General features: G+C 36.0%; 3 protein-coding genes across 8 annotated transcripts in view; all 3 read right to left on the reverse strand.

Moving 5' to 3' along the window:
• The window catches only part of LOC117102594 (E3 ubiquitin-protein ligase LRSAM1-like), a 15704-nt gene extending 14026 nt beyond the window's left edge, over window positions 1-1678 (reverse strand). Inside the window, exon 1 of the mRNA XM_033242936.1 lies at window positions 1639-1678. The gene's annotated coding sequence lies outside the window, so the exon portion shown is untranslated. The remainder of the gene's footprint in view (window positions 1-1638) is intronic.
• Window positions 1679-3403: 1725 nt separating this feature from the next.
• On the reverse strand, window positions 3404-4981 carry LOC117101294 (QRFP-like peptide receptor). The gene has a single exon (XM_033241257.1). The coding sequence runs from the start codon at window positions 4966-4968 to the stop codon at window positions 4051-4053; it is 918 nt and encodes a 305-aa protein (XP_033097148.1). The 5' UTR covers window positions 4969-4981; the 3' UTR covers window positions 3404-4050.
• Window positions 4982-7695: 2714 nt separating this feature from the next.
• Window positions 7696-26743, reverse strand: part of LOC117102597 (major yolk protein-like) — a 21385-nt gene continuing 2337 nt past the window's right edge. The window contains exons 2-30 of one of the 6 annotated variants that reach the window (XM_033242951.1): window positions 26375-26584; window positions 26087-26296; window positions 24755-24913; window positions 24411-24587; window positions 23828-24025; window positions 23388-23546; window positions 22597-22755; window positions 21779-21961; window positions 21466-21624; window positions 20675-20833; window positions 19940-20159; window positions 19653-19761; window positions 17190-17430; window positions 16846-17046; window positions 16553-16737; window positions 15962-16261; window positions 15396-15569; window positions 14945-15106; window positions 14629-14740; window positions 14017-14182; window positions 13542-13677; window positions 13188-13285; window positions 12784-12952; window positions 12461-12607; window positions 11102-11420; window positions 10719-10946; window positions 9868-10051; window positions 8985-9202; window positions 7696-8164 (exon numbers count right to left, since the gene is read on the reverse strand). In XM_033242951.1, coding sequence (XP_033098842.1) covers window positions 8133-8164; window positions 8985-9202; window positions 9868-10051; window positions 10719-10946; window positions 11102-11420; window positions 12461-12607; window positions 12784-12952; window positions 13188-13285; window positions 13542-13677; window positions 14017-14182; window positions 14629-14740; window positions 14945-15106; window positions 15396-15569; window positions 15962-16261; window positions 16553-16737; window positions 16846-17046; window positions 17190-17430; window positions 19653-19761; window positions 19940-20159; window positions 20675-20833; window positions 21466-21624; window positions 21779-21961; window positions 22597-22755; window positions 23388-23546; window positions 23828-24025; window positions 24411-24587; window positions 24755-24913; window positions 26087-26296; window positions 26375-26584 — 5174 coding nt within the window. In that variant the 3' untranslated portion in view covers window positions 7696-8132. The remainder of the gene's footprint in view (window positions 8165-8984; window positions 9203-9867; window positions 10052-10718; window positions 10947-11101; window positions 11421-12460; window positions 12608-12783; window positions 12953-13187; window positions 13286-13541; window positions 13678-14016; window positions 14183-14628; window positions 14741-14944; window positions 15107-15395; window positions 15570-15961; window positions 16262-16552; window positions 16738-16845; window positions 17047-17189; window positions 17431-19652; window positions 19762-19939; window positions 20160-20674; window positions 20834-21465; window positions 21625-21778; window positions 21962-22596; window positions 22756-23387; window positions 23547-23827; window positions 24026-24410; window positions 24588-24754; window positions 24914-26086; window positions 26297-26374; window positions 26585-26743) is intronic. The other 5 variants (XM_033242969.1, XM_033242960.1, XM_033242988.1 and 2 more) reach the window with 5 other exon arrangements.

A 26743-nucleotide genomic window follows, 5' to 3' on the forward strand; every position in this document is an offset into this window, starting at 1 on the left:
TCTGAGGGCCGAAGTCCAGAGCCGGGGGTGGGTATAGGAGGGGGGTGTCCTCCTTCCCAAAACAAGATTTTTTTAAAAATTTGGGACTTCTAGATGGCCGGAAATGGCTGGGATGGGAAAACTAGGCTTATTTTTTTTTTCTTTTGGTCTGACTGCAAGGCGAGCTTTGGCTGATGGGGGGGGGGCCTTTTGACCAAATCGATGAGGGGGCACACCAAAGTTCTGTAGTTTTAGGTCACATTTTTGAAGGTCTTTACAAAGTACTCCAAGAAAGTTGGTTTTATGACGGCCGCGTCTACCTGGTTGGCAGTACCCATCAACTGCAAATGACAAAGCAAGGTATGCAGGGAATGTTTCTTCCATTCTAACGATGTGGCCAAACACTGACCATAACACGCTCAGATAATGGGTTGACTCCAGTAACTTTATAAAGATCTTGGCTCCGTATGACATTCTTCTAGGCCTAAGTCTGTATTGTTGTACGACAGTCAATCATCACAAAGTAAATAACATTTTAATGTTTTCATTCAAACACATTTACTGACCCTAACAAAAACAACATCATTTAATATAGTCTTTAGATGAGGTGAGCCTCTAGCCTTGATCGAGCGCGAAGAACAACATCAAGCAAGATGTTTAAAGAGCGTGTGATCCACACTCTATGAATTGCCAATGTTGTTTTTGTGACGATGTGGGAAAATGTGTTTAAATAAAACATTAAAAATATTTGTTTTGTCTTACTTTAATTGTAATGATTTAATATGCATTGTTGTTTACTTCTTGCTTCATAGCATACTTCGTAGAGTCTAAGGCCTAAAGAATATCGTTTTGATTTTGTGGTAATTGAGTGCTAGTTTTAGCAGGGAACCTCCATGTCTTGGTGTATGCCAAGTATTGTACGTTTTCAAGTGTGTTTATTCAACAAATGACGTGAGTAAAATGAAAAAAACACAAATATTTCCAGCTCATACAGTAATATCACTTTCATAGTATGTGAATCGTTATCGCAATGATTTAATTTAATAATTTATGTAATGACTAAATTACATACTATTGTAGAAAATTAAATTACGTTTAATAATAAAACAACAATTAAATCAGTGCCGTGTTGAGCTTGGGCACCGCAGTTTGGGCCGACGCTAATTTCAAGTGTTGAAAGTTAAACTTGCATTAATAGAAAAATTTAACCTAAATCGATAAACTTACATGACCGATAATGCATGTTTATTATTTTTTTAATTTGACTGCATGCATGTGTTACTTATTTCACGTAAATATATCGTTTAATGATCTGTTTACGGTGAAAAAAATATATCAACTTCCTATTATTATTAAAGTCCTCTGAGTTAGCCTAGGCCTAGGCAATCTGAATTCTGTGATTAAAGTCGAGCACAGATGAGATGATCGATTGTGATACATTCCTCCAAGCCTTTTCTACTAAGCGGCCTACCTAGGCCCTAGCCTATGGATGGCCTAGCTAGGCCTAGTGACTTCGAAAACAATCAGTAATTTCTAATTCCACAGAAGAAGATAATCCTAAAAATGCATAGTACAAAAATGGGTTAATTTTATTTATTATAACGATTAAAACAGTGATAGGTATTGGTTGTATAAATAACATATAAATATCATATTTACCTGCCGATACCCTGTCGCGATTATGTAGGGAAAATAAAAACAATTTTACTATTCTAACCATTCATAGACATACGCCCTCTGTAGATTGCTTACGCACGCTTTAAAAAATAGCCTCTACGTCATGTACAATGCACGTAGGCTAGTGGCTCATCTCAGCGAGGGGTGCTTTTGGGGATGGGTGTAGCTTGGGAGTGGGTGGGGGGGGGGTGGGAAATCACGGCCACTAAAAAGCATGCGCCCTCAAGCACCCCGCCCCCAATGAGAGTTTGCTGAGCAACTTCAAAGTAATTTAATTATGATGATGATTGTGAGAATGATGATACGGATGATTTTAAGGATTGAATCCAGTTTGAGAAGTATGGGTGCATGTCGGACTATAGAGTCTATTTTTATATCTCCATGGTTAGCCTGGGCATCCTACGAATTTAGCAACTTTTCTAAACGGAACTTGCCCTGTGCAAGTAATAATCGATAACCTCTGTCTCTTATTGAAATGGAAATAAAAGTTTGTATATTAGTATAGCAATCAAAATGTTATAGCAGGCTACACAGTAGTAAAGAATACCGTACATGAATAAACTATTGAGATAACAACATTAATAAGTGTACTGATTCTTTAATTCGACATAAGTTTCATTTACTTTTGCGAACAACTTAAATAATTATTAATATTCCAATTATTTATTTGTACATTTAATATTCCAGACAAGCTTACTAAAATCACATAATTATTATAGCCCTTAGGCTTTAGCCATTAAAAAAAACGCCGTGGCTATATGAGGCGCCAAGTGTAAATTTATTATTTAACACAATTATTTATATATAATTTATTATTTAACATTTGAATATGATCACCCATTATTTATATATAATGCATTTACACCTAAAAGATTATAGGTAAATAATTGCGTTAATATTTTCATTATTTATATATAATTAGTTTACTGATTTCATTATATATAAATTATTAAAGGGTAACCAAACATTATTTATATATATTAAGGTTACTGGTTTCATTATATATAAATAATTAGAAATGGTAACAAATCATTATATATAAATAATGAAAAGTAACTACAATTTTATATATAATAAGTTCACTGATTCCATTATATACGGTACGGTATATATAATGAAAAGGTAACAAATTATTATATATAAATAATGAACTTACAATTATTTATATTATATACGTTCTCTGATTTCATCATTATATTAATAGCGAATTGATTCAAACTCATTATATATAAATAACTGCTTTTACATTTCATTATATATAAATAATAGCTGTCGCAAAACCTTTATATGTAGGCCTATATAATGCTTGGACTTCAAAGTCATTATATGTATATAATGCACACGTGTTATCGTGTCAAGGTCATTATATCTAAATAATGGTTTCTTACTGCCAATGATAAATAACCGTTGAGGTCGAGTATCATTACGTAAATAATGACATCGTAAGAAGTCATGGCTTATATATAATTCGATTCGTTATGCAAATTACGAAGTAATAAATATTCATCAGTGCTCTAAATTTTAAAAGGGCCTATTGTGCGTGGTCTACAGGTCGCAGACCATCACATATCGAAAATGGCATAGCAAGGGCCAGTGGTGGCGCATAGATGGAGGCTAAGAGGGCTATATCCCCCACCCCCTGACAGATTTCATGCAAAATTTCCAAAATGTAGAATTTTACTTCAAATAAGGATTTGAAAATAAATTAGATGATTTGCATACTCTTTGTTTCTTGTTTTATTCAAAATGTTTTGGTCTTGCTGATTTCCGCATTAGAAAACATAGCCTACATGAAGTCATATATTACAGTAGTAGCTCGATGCCTATCAAATAGGCCCAAGTAATAAAAATTCGCCATAATTCGTCAAGTATCCGTGCCTTCTAGGGGACGAAACCCCCTGGACCCCACTGGGGGGCCACAGGCGCCCCCCCCCCCTGGCCTGCTATACTCTTTGACCCTCCTGCTATACTCCGAACTATCGGTAGAGTCGTGGTCAGGGCGTCTTACTGGTCACTATATGATCTACCCCCCTCCCTTCCCCGTTGAGGAGGCCTTGCCTCACCCTCTCCGTCGAGGAGAATAACCAGAATTCGTAGGGGAGAAAACAAATTATACGTATTTTTTATATAATAGGCTCTAAAATCGATTAATAAGCTTTTGAACCTTAAACAGTCGGTAAAAATCCTGGCGCCGCCAATGGTGTGTAGGCAGCCAATACGTTTGCTTGCCAATCTGACATTTATGACATCGAATTTGTAGACACAGTTTCTGTCGATATACGTTCTTGGGATTTTAATAATGATGGATATAAATACATGATTGAATTATAATAAAATGTGCGGTTAATTCACTACAAAATGACAGAAAAAGCGTCCACTGTGAGTTCCTGGTGGTCAGTTGGGTGGTGTGGGTTCTTGTGGTGTGAATATTGATTTAAGACACGGCAGAGTCTTTCGCACACCCACCCTGAAGTCATTATATTTGAAGGTGTATATTATTGGATTTACACAGATGTTAACAAGAGACATGGCTATTGTGATGTAGTAAACTGCTCCGTGAAAATCAAGCTCTCCACCTAATGTGAAGTTAACAAATGCTATTTGGTTTGGGGTCCAACAGACAATGTATGTTACACTGACGATTACCATAGTCTTAATGATGTTCAGTCGCCTGGCCTCACAGTTTGCATTTATTGTAGATGAGACATCTCCGACTCGATATCGAAGAGCGTAAAAAATATTTATGTAAACAAATAGCATTGCACTGATAGGAATAATTAGGAGATAAACAGTAGTCAATAAACCGAACGCTTTCTGATAATCAACACTCGGCCAACTCTGGATGCACTCTCCATCTTTTACAGTGTGTGCCGCAAACCAGAGGAGGAGGAACATAAAACCACATATCCAGGGAATTAACAAAAACAATACTTTCATCGACAGCCTCTCTTTAATTACATTATATTTTATTGCATGCATTACGGCAAAATAACGATCAACTGTCAGTACCACAAGATTAGCCGTTGAGGAGCATGTGCATGCCCAGAATATATATTTGCTTGACCAAAACCTGCAGACGAATTCTGCCACACTATTCGAATCTGGAAGTCGAGTCATTATGTTGGGATCGAGAAAAAGGCAAAGCGACATCAAAGATGTGACAAAATCAATGATACACTGGTTTGTGATCAGAAGGTTCGTTGTACTCAACCGGCTGTTTAAGTGAAATAGAATAAATATCGCAAATCCATTTGTCGAGCACCCAATGAAACCGATAACACTATAGATCAGCACTGTTGGGTCCATTTTCATAGACTTCGTTGAAATTGTGCTTGATGAAGTTTAGTATACAGTAGCCTTTTAAATGCGGGAGCTTTTATATGAAAATGTTGAAGCCTTTGCACAAATTTATGAAATTGAAGAGGCAATAAGACACAAACTTAGGAGAATAAAGAGGCAATAAGACCAAGGGCATACATAATAATCTAGAAAGTGTTAACAATCACGCAATTGTTGCGTAACGTTTTTATTCATGTCATATGCAGATCAAAAAAATAACCTTCATATTTCATTAATTTCACATTTTAAAAAGGTAAACCTACTTCAGATCAATCAATATTTACAGTAATAGCTATGTAATTGTTACGAACTACCTTCTATCTAAAAATCTTATGTGACTCTACAGCTCCTTTGAAACATCGAGGTCATGCATATGAAAGGTCTGTTTGATCTCTAATGTGTGTACTGAAAAAAATTACAAAAGGATTTTCTTTTGTTGCTTTAAGTGCTGGCTTAGTGCGGGCGAAAGGGGGCATATCGAGATAATACTACCCTAGGGGGTCCGGGGACATGCCCTAGCGAAATTTTGGTGTTCTAGACGCCCGAAAATAGATTCTGAGGCGTTTGGCCAATTTTCTCTTTTTCTTTCTTTCTTTTTTTTTTTTGTTTTTGTTTTTGTACCTTCCAAGGGGGGGGGGGCTTCCCACCCCCTTAATTTCTTTGGATGTGTTTGTTTAATGTTCACTTTCTGATTAAATCTTTACTTTCTCCAGTTATATCATATATTGTCATACGATCTTACTGTATACGTATCTCACTATACTCACACATTTTCATTATATTTACCGGTGTTTTTATTGATTGATTATGCAGATTCACGTTATAAATTTTTGTTTTCATCTCAGGCCTCTCTGTTCCGCCAATGAGGAAGCCGTCAGTACATATCAGTTAATATCTCTTTTAAGCAAAGTTGATCTCTCCGACTCCATCACCCCAGGATCATTCTGGCCCACCGCGAGGTTCTGAGGCTAGAATATAGGTTCAGTCTAGCTAGTAGTAAACTGGTTTGGGACCTACCTAGGTCTCTTACTCGCTCATTTAGGGACGTATCCAGGGGGAGGAGGCTCCCCCCCCACTCTTTTGTACACAGTGTTAACATTTTAAAGCTTTTTCTTGCTGGCCAATACAAATTATTTCCTGGGATCACTCAAAATAAATACTTCTAAAGTATGTAAATATGCATCAGCACACGTTATGCATATAGGCCTAAAAGGACTACTATTATAATTATAACACATGGCCTAAGCGTGATTTTTAAAAATCTTAAATCCATAAATCCCATGGAAGGCCAGATCTTTTAAGATACAGAAATGTGATATGTATGGTTCAGTTTGGTTTTATCATTTTGCAAGCTTTTATAACGTTTTGTTTAATAATACTACTACTAGTGGTAGTAAATAATAATAATGATGGCGGTGGTGACAATGATAATAGATAATAATATTAATAATATTAAAGACTTAAGGAAATTGTGCTAAAGGCGAAAAAGAAAGCTGTGATTTGTTAATCATTATAGTAGTTAAAGCTTAGTAAGCTATGGTTAGGCCGGAGTTGTCTTGGATATTAAGTAGATCCGTGATAAAAGATCATGAGAAATTTGTTGGCGTTTAATTTTGACTATATAATGGTGATGTGGTGATGATGAATTTTACTATATAAAAGTGTCATTTCCGGCCATCTAGAGGTACGGTACCTCAAATTTACTCGCCTCAGCCCCAACCAAGGTGAAACTGAGGTGGTTGTGAAATCACGGCTTTGAAGTATGTAATTCATACACAAAGACAATGTGTTTAAGATTTATTTTTTATGGTACATCACACACATTAATAAGATCTAAATGGTTGCTGAAAATCCCTGATAAAAGATCATAAGAAATTTGTTGGAGCTTCATTTTGACTATATACAATGGTGATGTAATGATGATGAATTTTATTAAAAGTGTCATTTCTGGCCATCTAGAGGTACTATTTCCTTCAATTTTCGCACCTCTGCCCAACTATGGTGGGATTAAGGTGGGTTTCAACTCACCAAATATCCCCCTCCACATTTCAAAACATATATACGCACTTTCTTGGGTATTAAACTCCATAGAGTCGGCACCTGTGCTCAGAGAATGTCTTAGTGATTCCTGAGGATGTGATCTGGATTTTCATGCCCTTTTATCGTGACTATTTTGGATAAAAAATGTATTGAGCAGTGGCGGATTCAAGCACCCCACCCCGTATTTTTTTTAATGGAAAAAAAAGAGAAAAATATATTAAAATTTAAGTCTGAGAGTGTAATTTCCGGCCATCTAGATGTGTCCTAATCGTAAATTTTCTTAGCTCAGCCTCAACCACGGTGGGGCTGAAGTCAGTGGTTCCTCAGTCCGTGAAAGTCCCTCCCAGGGTCACTTCTTTCGAATTCCTAGATACGCCACTGTTAAGTTATTATATAAATATTGTTAGGCTTACTGATATTATTTATGATGCGTCTATTGCAATTTTAACTTTATCCTCTCACAACAGTCATAAAAACATTCAGAGTGCGCTACTTCCCAAAGGGCTTTGCCCCAATTGACCTCGCATAACGGCTCCAAACACACCCTTTTAAAAATTTTGGCTACGTCCCTGCTCGTCCTTCCTCATTCATATTCCTTTAATATGCAGTATTAGACAAAAAAGATATTTAGGCCTACTTTAAATAAATTAAAAACAAATATACATTGTGCAAAAAAAGTACTGTTTATTTGTCTTTTTTCGTGTACCGAAGTAACAAATCACCATGCAATACAAAATAACTTGCGCAATCAAACAAAATCCAAAAAAAATTCGTACAAATAAAATAGAAATGAATTATAACACTGCACACAATTAATAATTAATTAGCAAATTAAAAATAAGTGGAACTGAGTCAGTCACAATGGGCTGTATAGTTTTTTTTTTTAAGTCTCTTAAGACTAACAGTGTTGAATCATCAGTGAGTTTTAGTTAATTTACCTGACTGGACCTTTGACTTACCTTTTTACATAATAAAACAGTATACAACATAATATTGTACCAGCAAAAGCAATAATTAAGCTCTATATTTCAATAGTGCAATACATTAGGTGAAGCGCGATAGAAGCGATAATTTAAAATTTAAAGTCGAATGTCCTTTTAGAGTGTAGCCTTGCCTTGAAGTTTGTTACCTACAAAGAAAAATGAAACACAATTGTCAATATTAAAAGGCTAATGATCGTTATGAATCAGTTGCATTGGTTCCATGCGATATAGATTCCAGACGTTAGAGTGCGGGGCATAATACCGACGGAAATGTCAGTTGGTTGTTTCATCGATTAGCAGTAACTGATTTTTGCAAAAAAAAAAAATTGATGAATTCAGAATAATTAGGGTTTTTTTGTTTTGTTTTGATTCAATCAAAAAAATTGATTGTTATCTATCAAAATGATAGATACTGTAGTTATCTATTTTTATACTCGAATGTTTTATGTGTTAGTTACCGTATCTATATTTTTATACTCGATTGTTTTATGTGTTATTGTACTGTATGCGCTGCCCGGAGAGCCCAGTGACAGAAACTTTGCATCGATTTTGAGCAATCCGGCCAGTCAGCCATACATCTTTTTTTTATTATTATTGTTTTTACATGTGAAATAAATGATATGACATGATATGAATGGTTTGTTTTATATAATGTGGATGTCTTATCTACACAATTAAGTAAGTAAATTACATTCTGTCTGTCTTTCATATATAGTGATCTTTGTCTCAACTTTCTATGTCGTCATTTCTATAATATATAACAAGTAAAAGTGGTGTTACTAATATTCTAGGAATGCCGGAGTTTTCAGGGATCTGCATTCGTGCCTAAACAAAGCACATACATCCTTATTATAAAAATATAGCCACTATATGAATGCATCTGTTATTAGATTTACAATTTTCATAGGTTTTATATCGGGTCTTCGATTTAAGAGTAATTTCAGAAGGAACTGAAATACAACTCACCCCAAAGATCGTAGTCAGATTCCTTGTTTGACACCTTGTTTCTGTGGTACAACTTCGCGTCGGTCTTCCAGAAGTGGTCTTTGTTCCACGTCGGCGAGTATGTCAGCTCATTACATGGCACACATTCGCAGCTGACCGCGACGGTAACTGGTTTCATGTAACCATCTCCATTCTCACATGTGAACTCGGCTACTTTGCGGATGTGTTTGGTTGGACGGCTGTCAAGAAAATAATGTCATGTTAGAGAGATTTTATCTGTAAATGATTTATTAAGATTGTTAACAGATTGAATATACTTGTGTTCAGAGAAAAGGATGTTTAAGTTTTTCCAGAAAGAAAAATACTGGTTCAACATTAATTATGAGAAGACGTGGGAGGATCAGTTTTATTCAGAAGATGCAAAGACAAACTTTCACACTCTGTAGTTCATCGAATTTTCACAAATTGACATATATACCATGTTGCTCAAGATAATTTTCAAAAAATGGCAACAAAATGTGTTCACATATCTTATTTACTGAATTCAGATCAATAATAAATAATCATAATAATGCCATAAGTGGCTACAGTATTAAATTAGTGATACAGATTGCAGTTATTTCAGTTTTGAAAATGAAGAAGATTAAGACAATATGTAACTTCGGAACTCTCTATGCTAGAAAATAGGCTAAGCCTAAACCGTTTAAGTAAATACGATTCTATTGATCATAGAAGAATTTCATCTGGTCCTGTATATATTATAGCTAGTTTTTCACAGGAATTTCTTTGTTCAGTGTTTTTTTTTTTGCATTTTGGAAAACGTAAATAATTGTTTTCAATTGTTTTTTTAATTGTTTCTGCTGATATAGTTATTTTATTGATTAGACAATATTTGTTAAATCACCTGCACATTTCTACAGTGACTTCTGTTTTCTTGCCATAACGTCCTACAGAGACAGTCTTAGTGGGTGGACTGCCAACACAAGTAACGTTCTTCACTATAGCGTTGCAAGTACCATCTTTTTCAGTAAGGATATTGGTGTAAGTCTCTCCATAACACTTCTTGCTGTCTTCTTTCCACCAGTCAACTAAAAAGAAAAGTGTGGCAAAAATACATAATTCATAGGATGCAAAACTATTTTTTAAACTATAAGAAATCGTTTGTCTGAACAAATTGCTTTAATGTTATTATTGTCTCCATAGAAGGCAATGCCTCATTTAAACGGATCTTCCAGCGTATTGTTTGATAAGGTGGAATTTCTACACTCTAACAACTCCATGTACACGAACAAGCAACAACTTAGTTTTATACATAGCTGTGAGCTAACCCACAGAAATCTAAATGTGTGACTGCGGAAACAATGCAACGTCAGTGTCAAAACAGGTAACGATCCAGTCTATATTTTTTCCCTCAATTAAGCTGAAATATGGAATTATATTCACTTCATGAGATGGAAATTTCGAAGATCTTTGTTGTTACAGTTTTTCAGACCGATGGGTTTCGTATCACGGACATTGTCTTACATACTGGGTTACATCACTGTTATTGTAGGCTTTGAAATAAACATAATTCTATTAGATGATGCTTTTAACCGTCTGACTTATTTCATTTTGAAAACATATTAACGAATTTATTGAATTTCTAAGGTTCCAAAATGTTATCACACCACTATAGTCTTCGGCAATGTTGCAAGGCATACAACTGTGTTGTACAATATTTGTGTAGATAATGATACAATTGTTGAAATTACGTACAATTTGATGGCTTGATGATGGCTTCCATTGAATGGAGGAGCATTGGTCCGAGGAAGGTCTGGTGTGTCTGGTGCAGGAGGTTTATCGGTCTCAATTCAGTGGTGGAACGATCGAACACGCTATTCTCTCCAAACATACTGAATTGAGCGGGATCGCTTCTCCTCAATTGGACGTTGAATATCTCCTGCGCACTTAAGAGAGCTTTGGTGACGTTCCATCTCCAGCTACCTGTTGACGAAAAGAAATAATACTTTAATCAACTCATACATTGTACAATATCGCTAGTTGGGTTGCTGTTATAATAATTAGAATATAATTTATAAAAATTCATAAAACTTTATATGTCTACTTAAAATTACAAATTAAAGAAAAATTATACATACCAGTTTTTATATGTGAAGTAACGATAGCAGGGTATGGGACGCGACCGAAGTTGCATTTTTCGATGATGCTAACTTCATTTTGGTAGAGGACGACTTCGCCTGTTGGGCAAACCAAGACGTACTCTTCTGGGCGTTTCTGACCATCAGCGTTCAAGAGTTCTTGGAATTTGTGGGCCTCAAAGAAAGCGATGTCACCAGCTTTTTCTTCCAGACATGCGAGCGAGCCTATGTAGTCAAAGTATGGCTCGGCAGTAGTGTCTTCTACGCATTTCTTGGGTCCGTATCCAATGCAGCTATGGCACATTTCTCTCTGATGAGTCTGGACAAGTAATGAAACAGATATGAAATTACCTTACATAAATCAAAAATTATTTTACTGTTTCAGATAATACACAAGATAACTAATTAATTTGTAATGTAGAACACCCAATATGTCTAATAGGAAAGAAATAGCACAGTATATCGTGATAGTGGCAGCTTCACAGAATCTGCTTACTTGACCGGCGAAAATCAGAAAATAAGTATACGCTTTTCCCACTTACAGGCGAAAACTGAAAAAATAAACAACTAAAATATAATATCACAAGGTATAAAATTCAAATTAAAAACATTTAAAAAATTGTCATTATCATTAAAAATTGATATTATATGTATATAGTAATTACAAATTACATTCAAAATGTTCACAATTTACACTCATAACACACAACACTAACGAAACCTATAATTATTTAAGTGACATTTTAAAAATTGGAGAGTCGAGTGGTCGAGCGGTAAGGCAGGGGCACCTATCTACCTACATACATACATACATATTAAAAGAATTAGAAAACAGATCATCCTAATTTTGCAAACAAAACCATTATATAAACTAGATAATCGTGAAATAAAAACATTTTTACAGACATTAACACATCAAAATGGAACAGAAAAATAATCAAGCATGTTGATGAAGACAACAACTGGGAACTTTAAGTCAAAAATACGATATAAGATTACAATCAAAAAAATTAACACATTTGAACACAAAGAAAATACCGAAGTATATAACATTTAATGAAGTGACAATGATAACATCGTCGAAAATGCTATTACGACGAGGGCCAAATGTTGCAGTACTGATAAGGCGCACGAACCTAAAGTGAATTCGGTCAATTTGTTAAGAGTTTCTTTTAGAAATTTGATTAAAGATGACAGAACAGGATTCTAAAGGTGGTCTAAAAAGTGTGAGATAATATGTAGTATGGGAAAGAAGTGTCCTATTTAACCAAGGCATCTGTAACCAATCATGAAATTTCGAGAAATAGCAAACTTTAAACTTAGAAATTAAGGTACGACAAGAGAGAAATAGAGAGATACCTTCATGACATCGACGTAGTTTGAGTACTTAGTAGACAGCCAGATTGGGTTGGTGTATCGGTTAAATTCACGCTTACGGATCTCTGCATCTTCAAACAAGCCGCTGTAATAACCGATCATATTTGGATAGTAAATCTCAAGGTAACTCTAGAAAAAAATATTTAATTGTAGCATAAGTCTTAACAAGTCGGTTTATTTATTTAGTTTTGTGTTGATGTATGGTTACAGTAGCTAAAACAACCCGAGGTAAAGAAACTGCGCCTTCAAGTTTAATAAACATGATTCCTATAATAATATTTGAGTTGGAAATTTGTTATCATCACCTGGACAGATGGGTGATTCATCCAATCAGAATTCCTGTTACGGATGTCTGGGACGGTTGGGACATTGTGAAGGAACTTCATGACTTCTCCCAGTTGTTCCATTCTCTCGTAACGCATTTGAAGGGCGTATGACAAAATATTGCTTCTCAAACGGCCAATTTTCACTCCACTGCAATGAAAACATAATATGTAATAAAGAACAGAAATCAAACAGAATTGTATAGACTAAATAAGGACGTTCATTTTTAAATTAATCTAGTAATATATTTGTTTTCATTTCATTTCATTTCAATAAAATTCTTATAAGTAATCTGAAATATAATTTATAAGCGCATTTCTTGGATAAATGACGCGCTGAATCCTTAACTGTATTTATATTTATACCATTGTTTTTTTCAACGCACTTTTCATTGTGTTTCTGGATGTCGTTAACTCTGGAATTCTTTCGTGGAGCTCCTGGAGGTCCACTGTTGGTGATCTGATCGTCCAATCCTTGAACATGCTGCATCAAATAAACATATTTATATTTCATCAAATAAGCCAATTATTGTCATAAAGAAATATGTTACATGTTAATGAAAATAAATTGAATTTGATCATGGTTATTGGAATATCTTGTGAATTTGATCAACTATGGATAATGGTTATTATTGAATATCGACTAAATCTGTATTATGATGGTTTTGGTTAAAATTAATAGTGTAATATGATTTCAATGTTATTTTTCAATAATTTTTTCAATAACTGGGTATACTTACTGTGATATCATCTGGGAGGCCGACGATGTCTTTGAGCATTTGCCAGTCAAGGTCATCTTGATGAATATGAGTCTTACCGATGCCAGAAAGTCCACTTTGTTTTTCTATGTTATCCAGAAGGAGCGACTGAAGTGTGCTGTAATGGGGCATATACAAATTAAACATATCGGTATATCACAATACAACAAAATACAAGATACAAGATCGATTTATTGACACAGTGTCATATCAATACATAAACACATTAATATATATAAATATTGTAGACATTCATATGCATGTATGTGTTTGTGTTCTGAAAAGATCTGTATAGAGGTCGCCACATGCTGTTATTATAACAAGCCGTAGACCTTGGTGTCTAGTAACGAACGGATATCGCAAAATCAGTTACAACCAGTTTCAGTATAATTTCATTTACGGATAATACATTTGAAAAGGTGCTGACAATTTACAAAGGACTACACAGACTGCATACCATGGTGTCTGCCTGTCCCAGTTGTAGTAGTTCCATGTAGCTGGTGAGTTCCAGATAAACCACTGGAAGCCAGTGAAGTTGTAAAAGTAAAGGCTGTTAAATCCCCAGTTGAGTTCGTGACCCATAAGTAGATCGGTATCTAGTCTCCAGATGCTAGGATCGGATCCTAAAAATATAAAAGTTCTTAAAATTAGTTTAAATCAAATACTGGTTGTGAACATACATAATTATACAAATGTACATGATATGGATAGTTATAAATGATATGCATTAATGATGAATGATGTTGGTGAGAAAGGGGATAATGAAGATGTTGATGATAATTATGATTAAAACAATGATGATGGCAGGGGTGATGATGATTAAGATAATGATCACAGTGATGATGATGAAGTTTAGAATGGGGTGGTAGTGGTGGTGATGTGGTGATAATGATGAGTCATAACAAAGTGATTACAAAGTTTGAGCTTCATTCATTTATCATAATGATTCCTAGAAATCGACGAACGAAGTTCAATACATTATTTAAATCATATTATTTTGTATAATTTAAAAATTTGAATTACAGTAATTTTTAATCAAATCACAAGGTGAGGAAGGTATTTTATTTACCTGGAAGACACGACAAATCAAAGTATCTATTGACAGACTCGAAGATTGAGCCAATACGTGGGATGGTTCCGTTAGCCAAAAGCCAGCCAATGGGATGGTGGAAAGAGGACAACTGAAACATCACAATAAAAATGTTTGCAACATTCGTATATTGATATGTATTGACAGAGAAAAGTAAGCAAAAGTATAACATTAAAGAAAAACATAGGTTTAGATAAGATTTATAGCTTTCTCTCTACAAATGTCTCCTGACGGATTATTATATTGTAAGAATATATCAAATATTCTTTACAATATAGAATTTCAAGTAACGAACCTTCTTCATGCCAGCATGGCAAGTATTTAAGTTGCGGAGACTTTTAACGTGGCGGGCATCGCTGCCATACAAGTCATAGAATCGATCCTTCTTCATGATACCGATGGTGTAGGTGTAGGTGGTTTCGTCGAACGATTTGTTGGTGGTGTCAGTGTAAAGAGGCTACAATTCGAAACGAAAACAGAGTTGTCGAAACAATGATGTAGAATGGAGCTAAATGTTTTAATAAGTAATATAGATATTATGGACAAATTATGTTCATTTTTTTAATTCATCTCCAATTTGGAAGTATATGACACCAACTGACGTGAACTAGAATTACTACATGATAATCTATATATTATTAAATCTCCTTAACCCGATCAATTCTAACATATAGTAAAATAAGCCCCATCATGTCAAAAGGGTGCATCGGGATTAACCCACCACTAAAATAAAGTGGGTAACTTACTGTGGTCAACGTATCAAAATATTGGCTGAGGATTGGTTGATGTTTGAACTCGTGTCCTGCAATGAAGGTCTCCGTTGGATCTGTGGAGTACAGGTCGGCCGTGCCGTTCAACACTGCTTTCATACATTCCATGGTTGATGGCAGCTTTTCACATCCCCAAGCAATATCATTAACCTATAGAATACAACAACAATAATAATATGCTGAAAATAACAATGTACTAATTTCAAAATATAACCACAAAATTATTTAAAGTTTACCAATAAGTTTGCATAGAGATCACAACCTTTTCATTTCTTTCCATCTTGATCTGGACATTCTTGTTGTAACACCATTATGTTTTTATACCAAAACAGCCCTGTCTTGATTTAACGTTGTTGATCCAGCATTATTGTTGGACTTCCACTAGGTCTTTTTCCAGGGAACAAATTTAAGGTAGATGCGTAACTTTCATTGAATGTTTTGAACCAACATTTACAACCATCTAGAGCTGATGAAATAATTAATTTTTTTTAATAGGGCCTGTTAAATTATGCATACAGTAGGCCCTATTTTGTTAATCCTACCTTGTCAGTTTTGTCGAAGTTCGTCTTCATCTCTATGCACTTGTCGAGGGCGGCCTGGGTGACAACACACCATTTTGCACTTGGTTTAGGATCCAGATTCATACAGCTAGAGAACTCTCGGAAGAATTCATCGGCAAATGGTTTATCATCGGTGATTGTAACAATTTCACGAGTCTCGTCACCCTTGGTGTCTCTAAAGATGATGTCATTTTCATAAACACCTTCCTTATCCTTGACAAGGCACTTGTAGCTGACAGATTCAAAGAGTTTGAAGCTGCTTACTGATTTCTTTCCGTAGATCTGTATAAAAATGTATCAATAAAAATTTTGTCTATACTAAAAATTTTGTTTGTTATAAATATTATGAGGGTCCTGGTTTAGAGATTACATTTTTACCCCACTACAAACAACTCCAGCACTAGAGCCCACAGAGGCTTAGCTATTGAGTACTAAAGGTACCAAATGATCGATATTAATAAATTTCCAACCACGGTCTCTTCCTAAATACATTTATGATTACTGATCATTTATAAAAAGGACCGACATCTAAAATTGTATTAACTAATCACTGAATCAGCAAATGGAACGTACTTTGGCAGCCTTGGTCATCAGGTCAATGACGTTGGATATGTAGGTAGTAGATTTCTGGCTGTTCACGACCACCGTTGGTCGTGGTGTGACAGCAAGTTGACAAGCTTTGTTGGTTTTCCAGGTGGTAGATTGCTGGTCCAGATCAGTCGATTGATCTTCACATATTACCTTATAGTTACTTGCACCTGTTAAAAAAAGACCCAATGCGTATTATCCCTTAATTTGTTTTGGTTTGGTAATTCTGTTGGTAAATCAATATTATAAAGCTTATTTATATAAATAAATTGACTTACGACCATCAGCGATGATCTTTTCTAAGAATGTGCGGTCGACGAAAGCAACTTGTCCTTTGGATTCACTAAGGCATGTAAGAGAGCCTTCAATGCCTGCGTATCTATCCTCAGTCATGCTGCACCTGCCGCTGTTTTTGGCACAAGCTTCACAGAGGTTCAAAGGGTAGGTGCCTTTAATGTTGTATTTTCTATCAAGAATACCTGAAAACAATATGACAATATTTAAACAGGCCTACGATAATTTATGACAATGTAGTATACGCAAGTATGTCAACATATGCTGCAAGTGTTACATCTACTCAAAGGGTCTTTTTTTTTCAAAAGTATGTAAAATTTCATTTTACCAGGGACGCAGCTTTCAGAGAAGAAGTGGCTGGCGCTTTCGATGTAATCTCCCCTTTTTGGAATGATCTCCTTGCTGATAAGACTGCAGACTGGTGCCTTGAAACTGAAAGTTTGTTGGATTCCAGCATGACAGGATGGTTTTCCTTGAATATCAGACCATCTGTTGATTTCCGTGTTGTCCCTGCGGGTGATGGCCAAGGTGATGCTCTCCCAGATATTCAGAGCCTGTGATTCGGATCCCTACGTATTGAAATATTAAAGAATGTATATAGTGACGTCATTTTATTTTGCATATATGCCAGGTTGCAGACAAAGTTATAGTTACACAACAATACCAATAACAATATTCAACTTTGTATCGTCCTTTGTATGGCTAAAATTCAAAGAATATATATCTGTAAAATGTATATAAGATAGTATAATACATACTCCAAGTATCAAAATGCACGCCATCATGTCGGGATTCAATGTTTCGACATTAATTATGTCATCATCAGAAATGAAAAATTATCCATATATACAAAAGTGATTGACCAATCAAAACATTACCCCTAGTACAGTAGGTGACATAGTTATGATTAAACTAAAGATCAAAGCATTCTTACCCTACTGATCAAAGCTAAATACAAAAACAAAGAAAGCTACTTTAAAGCTTTCAGCCCATTGTTAAGCAATGTGTGTAGCCTACAAATAGCAAACGCTTCTTTAAACAATAGTATAGTATAGACCAATTTTACGAACTGTCAATAATGTTAGTATTAGAAAATATTAAACCTAATTTATTACTTACATTACAGGCTACATTCTCATTTTCAAGTATACCTTTGTAAACCTAAAACATATTGGATGCCTCACAATTTTGTATATGTTCATTTATAACACTTTCGGATCATGAAGAATGTTCTTTAAGTCTAGTTATTAAGCATCTATCTGTCTTACCAATATAATGACTATTACAACCTGGACATTTAAAATGATAAAAACAGAGCTCCTATATTCCTTAGGGGTTTGATCTTTAGTAGATATAAAATGAGAGACATTTTTGTACTGCCATAATGTTATGAATTTTACCTCTTTAACTAAGTGTTTCTTTACTTTGTTTAAGCATCTACGTAAAATGGATTCACCTGTCTTCCCCAGATAAGGCAATCTAACTCAAATCTTAATCAAGCTATCATCAGTAGGCCTATGTATACATTTAGGTTCATTTATTTTATTGAGTACATGGTTAACAACTTTTAAAGGGTGAATCCAAGAAATCTTATGGTTCCATGGGGCAAAGCTATCATAATGGACATATTGACCTGTATGTGTATTTTTTACGATATATACTCATGCTTCCTACACTGTTGTTAAATTGTAAATCCAAAAAAATGTACTATATCACTGTTTTCAAATGATTCAAAGGTAAATTTAATCTGTCCTTAAAGATTCGTTTAATGCTGCTGACCGCATTAAAGGTATACCAGACCATTTATATAATTTAGGTTACCGTTTTGTATCTTTTGATGTTAAATCTCAGTTTACAAATGTTCCCCTTATACTAAGGTAATTAATATAATTCTTGATAGGGTTTACAATAAGAAATTGATATCTACTAATCTTAAGAAAAATACACTAAGGAAACCACTTAGGGATTGCTGTACTAAAACTGTATTTACATGTAATAATGAATTCTATAACCAAACTGACGACGTTTCAATGGGCTCACCCCTTGGACCAGTTTTAGCCAATATTTTAATGACTGAACTAGAAGAGTCTATTGTTCCTAAACTTATAGAATCAGGTATTATTAAGTTTTATACTCGTTTTGTTGACGACACACTAGTGCTAGCTAACCCTAATGATTTTCATCACATCCTACGTCACATTAACGCTTTTCATAAGTAGATTAATTTTACCTTTATTTCTTATCTGAGATTAATCAGTGGACCTTTCATGCTTAATAATAACAAGAAGTTTGGTTTTCTTTAGATTGACTAAAACACCAAAGAAAATCCACGAATACCAGAAGACCTATTTCCATGGGTGTTTATATATTAGTAAATTGAGAAGTGGGCTTAGAGAGAAGTGCATTAATATAGAACATTTTGCCAAAGGATACGAAGTGTTGGTAAAGGGTATTAGGTAGTTTTCGCCGCACGACGTTAACCTTAACTTTAACGTTAGTACCCAACATGGAACGCGATTGCTCCGCCCCTTTTTGTAAACAAAACGAAACATGCATGCGCAAACCCATAACTAATGTATGTCGAGCACATAAAATCCTGAAATTTACGCAAGATGAATAAAATGCGAAAAATGCCTATTATTCCAGCGTCCATGCTGCAAGTATCAGCACATAACTTACAGTATATCATACTTTACCATCCTACCAGATCCACTTAACTTTTTGCTCGAGAGCAATATGGAAAAATTAGCATGTGAAGGGACATAGACAGGTAGTGAACTTAAAATTATACCTTGACGACTGGAGCCTCATAGACAATTGGTTTTAGCTTGTATTTCTTGACAGCGGTGTATACATCATCAACCCGAGTAACAGCAACATCGGCAAGTCTTCTGGATACCCTGAAAATTAAAAAAATAGGATAGGCCTATGCATACTTCTTCACACCGTAATCTGTCTACTCTTTGGCTAAGAATAGGCTGCTATCATAATATTGTTACGTGGTAAAAATGTTTCTTTTTAAACCTCTGGTCGGCTTGGTGACAATCAAAATCGTTAATAAATTGTAACATTTCTTACCAGTACAAACACTGTTCCTTGGACTCAGCCTGGATACATCTCCAGTCTTTGCGTGGGGTCAGGTTGTAAGTGAATTCATTGACCATACGCTGACATTTCTTGAGCTCACAGACACTTGGTACACACCATCGAATTCTGTCTTCAGATTCTTCAATGATTTGCTCTGGTCGTGGATCAGGGAAGGGTTGTCTCTTCAAACGTCTATCTTCCTTTAGGATGCCTTTATATTGTAATGATAGAACATAAATACAGTCATAACCAAAATACTGTAGGCTACAGTAATCGTTTTGTATTCTGCTATGTTTAATCTAAACAATTTGTTCTCTGTGCACAAATCATTGTCTAAATCTAATATTTTGTATCTCAGATCGTAAACTCTCAAGATGTTTAATTCCTGCCACGACAACTATTGCAAGTTTTCATTGAGTCACGCCACGTTCAATCCGCTATTTCTCAACATAAATTATAAATTTTTCCACACATACACTAAATAATAACGGGGCCTCCTTCAAATAACACCTCTCGTGTCGATCTTAAAATGCTTTCCCTACAAGAGATACCAATGACCATTTCTGACCACTCAATACCCTCTGGTGCTTGGAAAGCCGGACAGCACATTTTTGTATATATATTTTGTAATACAGTACTGCTCTCTCATGAAATCGCTTTAGGCTAGCATAATATATCTAGTTTACCAAAGACATGATGGTTTATGTTTCTGAGCTGTTGAAATACCTTCTGGTCTTGTGACAGCAGCAACACACATTTTGTTGTTACATCTTGTCATGCAGCATTTCTCATTAGTGCCGCACGTGGAGTCCGACTGGCAGTTGGATTCCGAGCAATCCCCTGTGATGTCATCAGGGAGTGGACATTTACCAGGCCTAGGTTGATCTGAAAAATATATTTAAGCAGTCATAGCCGTACTTACATCTGTACAAATCCACAAAACGAAATGCATACGTACTGCACTCATACGAATTTGTAACATGGGGGTTTTATTCAAGGCAAATTTTCCTATCATATACTAAATACACCATTGCGATACCTGCATGTCTTCTGACAAAGTTAACTGGCTATCTTGTAACATCAGGAATACAGCATTTCTCATTAGTGCCGCACACACTGTCCGACTGGCAGTTGTATCTCAGATCCTAAAATCTGAAGATGTTTAATTCCTGCCACGACAACTATTTGCAAGTTGTCATTGAGTCACGCCACGTTCAATCCGCTATTACTCAACATAAATTATTAATTTTTCCACACATACACTCTCGTAAATAATAACGGGGCCTCCTTCAAATAACACCTCTCGTGTCGATCTTAAAATGCTTTCCCTACAAGAGATAAAAATGAACATTTCTGACCACTCAATACCCTCTGGTGCTTGGACAGCCGGACAGCACATTTTTGTATATATATTTTGTAATACAGTACTGCTCTCACATGAAATCGCTTTAGGCTAGCATAATATATCTAGTGTACCAAAGACATTGATGGTTTATGTTTCTGAGCTGTTGAAATACCTTCTGGTCTTGTGACAGCAGCAACACACATTCTGTTGTTACATCTTGTCATGCAGCATTTCTCATTAGTGCCGCACGTGGAGTCCGACTGGCAGTTGGATTCTGAGCAATCCCCTGTGATGTCATCGGGGAGTGGACATTTACCGGGCCTAGGTTGATCTGAAAAATATATTTAAGCAGTCATAGCCTTACTTACATCTGTACAAATCTACGAAACGAAATGTATACGTACTGCACTCACACAAATTTGTAACATGGGGGTTTTATTCAAGGCAAATTTTCCTATCATATACTAAATACACCGTTGCGATACCTGCAGGTCTTCTGACAAAGTTAACTGGCTGTCTTGTGACAGCAGCAACACACATTTTGTTGTTACATCTTGTCATGCAGCATTTCTCATTAGTGCCGCAAACGCTGTCCGACTGGCAGTTGGATTCCGAGCAATCCCCTGTGATGTCATCAGGGAGTGGACATTTACCGGGCCTAGGTTGATCTGAAAAATATATTTAAGCAGTCATAGCCGTACTTACATCTGTACAAATCCACAAAACGAAATGTATACGTACTGCACTCATACGAATTTGTAACATGGGGGTTTTATTCAAGGCAAATTTTCCTATCATTATACTAAATACACCATTGCGATACCTGCAGGTCTTCTGACAAAGTTAACTGGCTATCTTGTAACATCAGGAATACAGCATTTCTCATTAGTGCCGCACACACTGTCCGACTGGCAGTTGTATCTCAGATCCGAAAATCTGAAGATGTTTAATTCCTGCCACGACAACTATTTGCAAGTTGTCATTGAGTCACGCCACGTTCAATCCGCTATTTTTCAACATAAATTATTAATTTTTCCACACATACACTCTCGTAAATAATAACGGGGCCTCCTTCAAATAACACCTCTCGTGTCGATCTTAAAATGCTTTCCCTACAAGAGATAAAAATGACCATTTCTGACCACTCAATACCCTCTGGTGCTTGGACAGCCGGACAGCACATTTTTGTATATATATTTTGTAATACAGTACTGCTCTCACATGAAATCGCTTTAGGCTAGCATAATATCTCTAGTGTACCAAAGACACTTTGATGGTTTATGTTTCTGAATTGTTGAAATACCTTCTGGTCTTGTGACAGCAGCAACACACATTTTGTTGTTACATCTTGTCATGCAGCATTTCTCATTAGTGCCGCAAACGCTGTCCGACTGGCAGTTGGATTCCGAGCAATCCCCTGTGATGTCATCAGGGAGTGGACATTTACCGGGCCTAGGTTGATCTGAAAAATATATTTAAGCAGTCATAGCCTTACTTACATCTGTACAAATCCACAAAACGAAATGTATACGTACTACACTCATACGAATTTGTAACATGGGGGTTTTATTCAAGGCAAATTTTCCTATCATATACTAAATACACCATTGCGATACCTGCAGGTCTTCTGACAAAGTTAACTGGCTATCTTGTAACATCAGGAATACAGCATTTCTCATTAGTGCCGAACACACTGTCCGACTGGCAGTTGTATCTCAGATCCTAAAATCTGAAGATGTTTAATTCCTGCCACGACAACTATTTGCAAGTTGTCATTGAGTCACGCCACGTTCAATCCGCTATTTCTCAACATAAATTATTAATTTTTCCACACATACACTCTCGTAAATAATAACGGGGCCTCCTTCAAATAACACCTCTCGTGTCGATCTTAATATGCTTTCCCTACAAGAGATACCAATGACCATTTCTGACCACTCAATACCATCTGGTACTTGAACAGCCGGACAGCACATTTTTGTATATATATTTTGTAATACAGTACTGCTCTCTCATGAAATCGCTTTAGGCTAGCATAATATATCTAGTGTACCAAAGACATTGATGGTTTATGTTTCTGAGCTGTTGAAATACCTTCTGGTCTTGTGACAGCAGCAACACACATTTTGTTGTTACATCTTGTCATGCAGCATTTCTCATTAGTGCCGCACGTGGAGTCCGACTGGCAGTTAGATTCCGAGCAATCCCCTGTGATGTCATCAGGGAGTGGACATTTACCGGGCCTAGGTTGATCTGAAAAAAATACCTACATTTAAGCAGTTACAGTCTTACTTACATCTGGGAAAAAATCGCCAAAACAAATACGTACAGCTTTCACATGAAATCGAGACACCTTTGCCTTAGGCTAGTATAATATTACTAGCGCACCAAGGACATCGTTGGTAATGTTTCTGAGTTGCTGAAATACCTTCTGGTATTGTGACATCTGGAACGCTGCACTTTTCTGTTTTGTACATGGGGCTTTATTCAAGGCTAATTTTTTCTGTCTTATACTAAATACACCATTGAGATACCTGCAGGTCTTCTGACAAGGTTAACTGATTGTCTTGGGACAGCAGGAACACACATGTCTTTTTTACAAGTTGTCAGGCAGCATTTCTCTTTGGGGGCGCACATGGAGTCCGCCTGGCAAATGGATGCGGACCCCGATGCGGAGCAATCCACTGTTATTTCTGTGGGAAGTGGACAATCACCAGTATGCCTAAGTTGCTCTGAAAAGTAAGCAATTATATTATAAACTATACTTATACACAGTCATCAAAACAAATCAGTACTGTTCTCATAATAAGTAATCTTGAAAGGATTCTAATTAGATATTAAAATGTACATTTCTAATGTTCAAGTTCGCAGATTAGGCCTATTCCTGTCAATACACTTACAACCGTATTCATGGTAGAACAGGTACCCATTTAATCCTAGGTATAAAGGAAACAATGAATACATACTGCTTTTTCCAATGAATCAACAAGTAGCCTCAGACTACCCCGACCTTTCAATTAGACACCAAGAGACAATTACGACGTGCCATTTACCTCTACATTTGTTTTGTGCTAGCCTAGTACTCAATTAGTTTAGATTTATAAATGACTGAGATACCTTGTTGTATAAAGTCAATTGAAGGTCTTGTTACGACAGGGACACACATTTTGTTGTTACATCTTGTCATGCAGCATCTCTCATTAGTGCCGCAGGTGGAGTCGGATTCGCAGTTGGATTCCGAGCAATCCTCTGTGATGTCATCGGGGAGTGGACATTTACCGGGCCTAGATTGATCTGAAAAATATATATTTAAGCAGTTACAGCCTTACAATCATCTGGACAAAATCACCAAAACAAATACGTACTACTTCCACATGAAATCGTGACACCTTTGCGTTAGGCTATCATAATATAGTGTACCAAAGACATTGATGGTTTATGTTTCTGAGCTGTTGAAATACCTTCTGGTCTTGTGACAGCAGCAACACACATTTTGTTGTTACATCTTGTCATGCAGCATTTCTCATTAGTGCCGCACGTGGAGTCCGACTGGCAGTTGGATTCCGAGCAATCCCCTGTGATGTCATCGGGGAGTGGACATTTGCCGGGCCTAGGTTGGTCTGAAAAAATATATATTTAAGCAGTTACAGCCCTACTTATATTTGGACACAAAATCGCCAAAACAAATACCGGTACGTACTGCTCTCACATGAAATCGTGACACCTTTGCTTTAGGCTAGTATAATATTACTAGCGCACAAAGGACATCGTTGGTAATGTTTCTGAGTTGCTGAAACATCTTCTGGTATTGTGACATCTGGAATGCCGCACTTTTCTGTTTTGTATATTGGGCTTTATTCAAGGCTAATTTTTTAACATTAATATTCAATTCATCTGGATAATCAATACATTTTGAGATTTCATTCTCAGATGGCATTTGCTATTTATATGCATTCAGTATTCCAAATGAAAACAGTAATATCAAGATCACCTGATGAATTTATTTCAATTTTTTACATAGTTTCACCATAATCCTACATAGATTAAGATCACCATTCTTGTTCCCTTCTAATATTTTTATTCCCTTTGACTGAATAAATAGAAATAGGCCTAATATAAAATACTGTCTGGTTTTTTGTATTCATTGTATTTAATCTGATGTAAGTTAAAGAGAGAAAATACCGGTAGGCCTATACACAGTAATCAAAACGTTAAACTTTAAATACAAATTAATTTTCATAATTTTACTCATCCATCCTTGAATCATTGATTTGTTTGTTTCTTTCTCAAGCATGATCGATCCACAATGCTAGGAGAGTTGTATAGGAATTGAGTGACCAGCATTTGATCTTACTTTGGTTTGGTATTTTAGTTTGGAGGCAACATTTTCTTAACACTTCAGCTGACACATTTCGCAATCCAAATACATTCAAACCAAAACTGCATATGTTCAAAATGTTTGTGTTGCAAAATGTGCGGGTTAAAAATTATCGACGCCCCAGTCTATACGCAAGAGTCCCAAGTTTTATATTTCTGCTCATAGCGATGCCCATCGTAATCGATTTCAGTGGAATAATTGATAAATAAAGTTATGAATTTGATATCAGATATTAAATTTACGGAAGATAAGACATTTTCCGGGAGATTCTTGCATGCTTGTGAGAGTGCGGGAGGCCGTCCCGATTTCCAGAAGATTCTTGCGACTTGCGGCTGAGCGGATTGTAATTTTAAAAAGTCTATTGCGTGCTCATCATCATGTTGCATTCTCCATGGTTTTGGCCTATTTTACTTACCATGCGCCACGTGTTTGGCATTGTTGATATCTCTTTCTGGAGTACTATCGGTTATCGATTGGACATGTTCAGGCGGTAGAGCAACAATGCAGACCCTACTGCCACAGCTAGTCGGGCAGCATTTTTCCATCTGACCACACCTATCATCAGTTTCACAGGTATCACCAATGCAAATTGCAATAGGTATTGGAGGGCATGTGCCTTCGTGCTCTGTCAAATTAAGACAAATAATAATTAGTATTTTATATTTTGGAAGTTTCATGTATTGTTTCGGCCTATTTTACTTACCATGCGCTACGTGTTTGGCATTGTTGATATCTCCTTCTGGAGTATTATCGGTTATCGATTGGACATCTTCAGGCGGTATAGCGGCAATGCAGACCTTACTGCCACAGCTAGTCGGGCAGCATTTTTCCTTCTGACCACACCTATCATCAGTTTCACAGGTATCACCAATGCAAATTGCAATAGGTAATTGAGGGCATGAACCTTCGTGCTCTGTCAAATTAAGACAAATAGTAATTAGTATTTTATATTTCGGAAGTTTCATGTATCGCGTTTTGTATTTGGGTGGTCGGGATTTTGTAACCCGAACTTTCCGTAAGTGTTGCTTTTTCAAAGAAATTAATGTGCCTAGGTCTAGTACCAGTATATATA

The sequence above is a fragment of the Anneissia japonica genome, unplaced genomic scaffold, assembly GCF_011630105.1.
Source record: "Anneissia japonica isolate Jap-2015-1 unplaced genomic scaffold, ASM1163010v1 scaffold1005_len2656397_cov198, whole genome shotgun sequence".
Classification (NCBI taxonomy): domain Eukaryota; kingdom Metazoa; phylum Echinodermata; class Crinoidea; order Comatulida; family Comatulidae; genus Anneissia; species Anneissia japonica.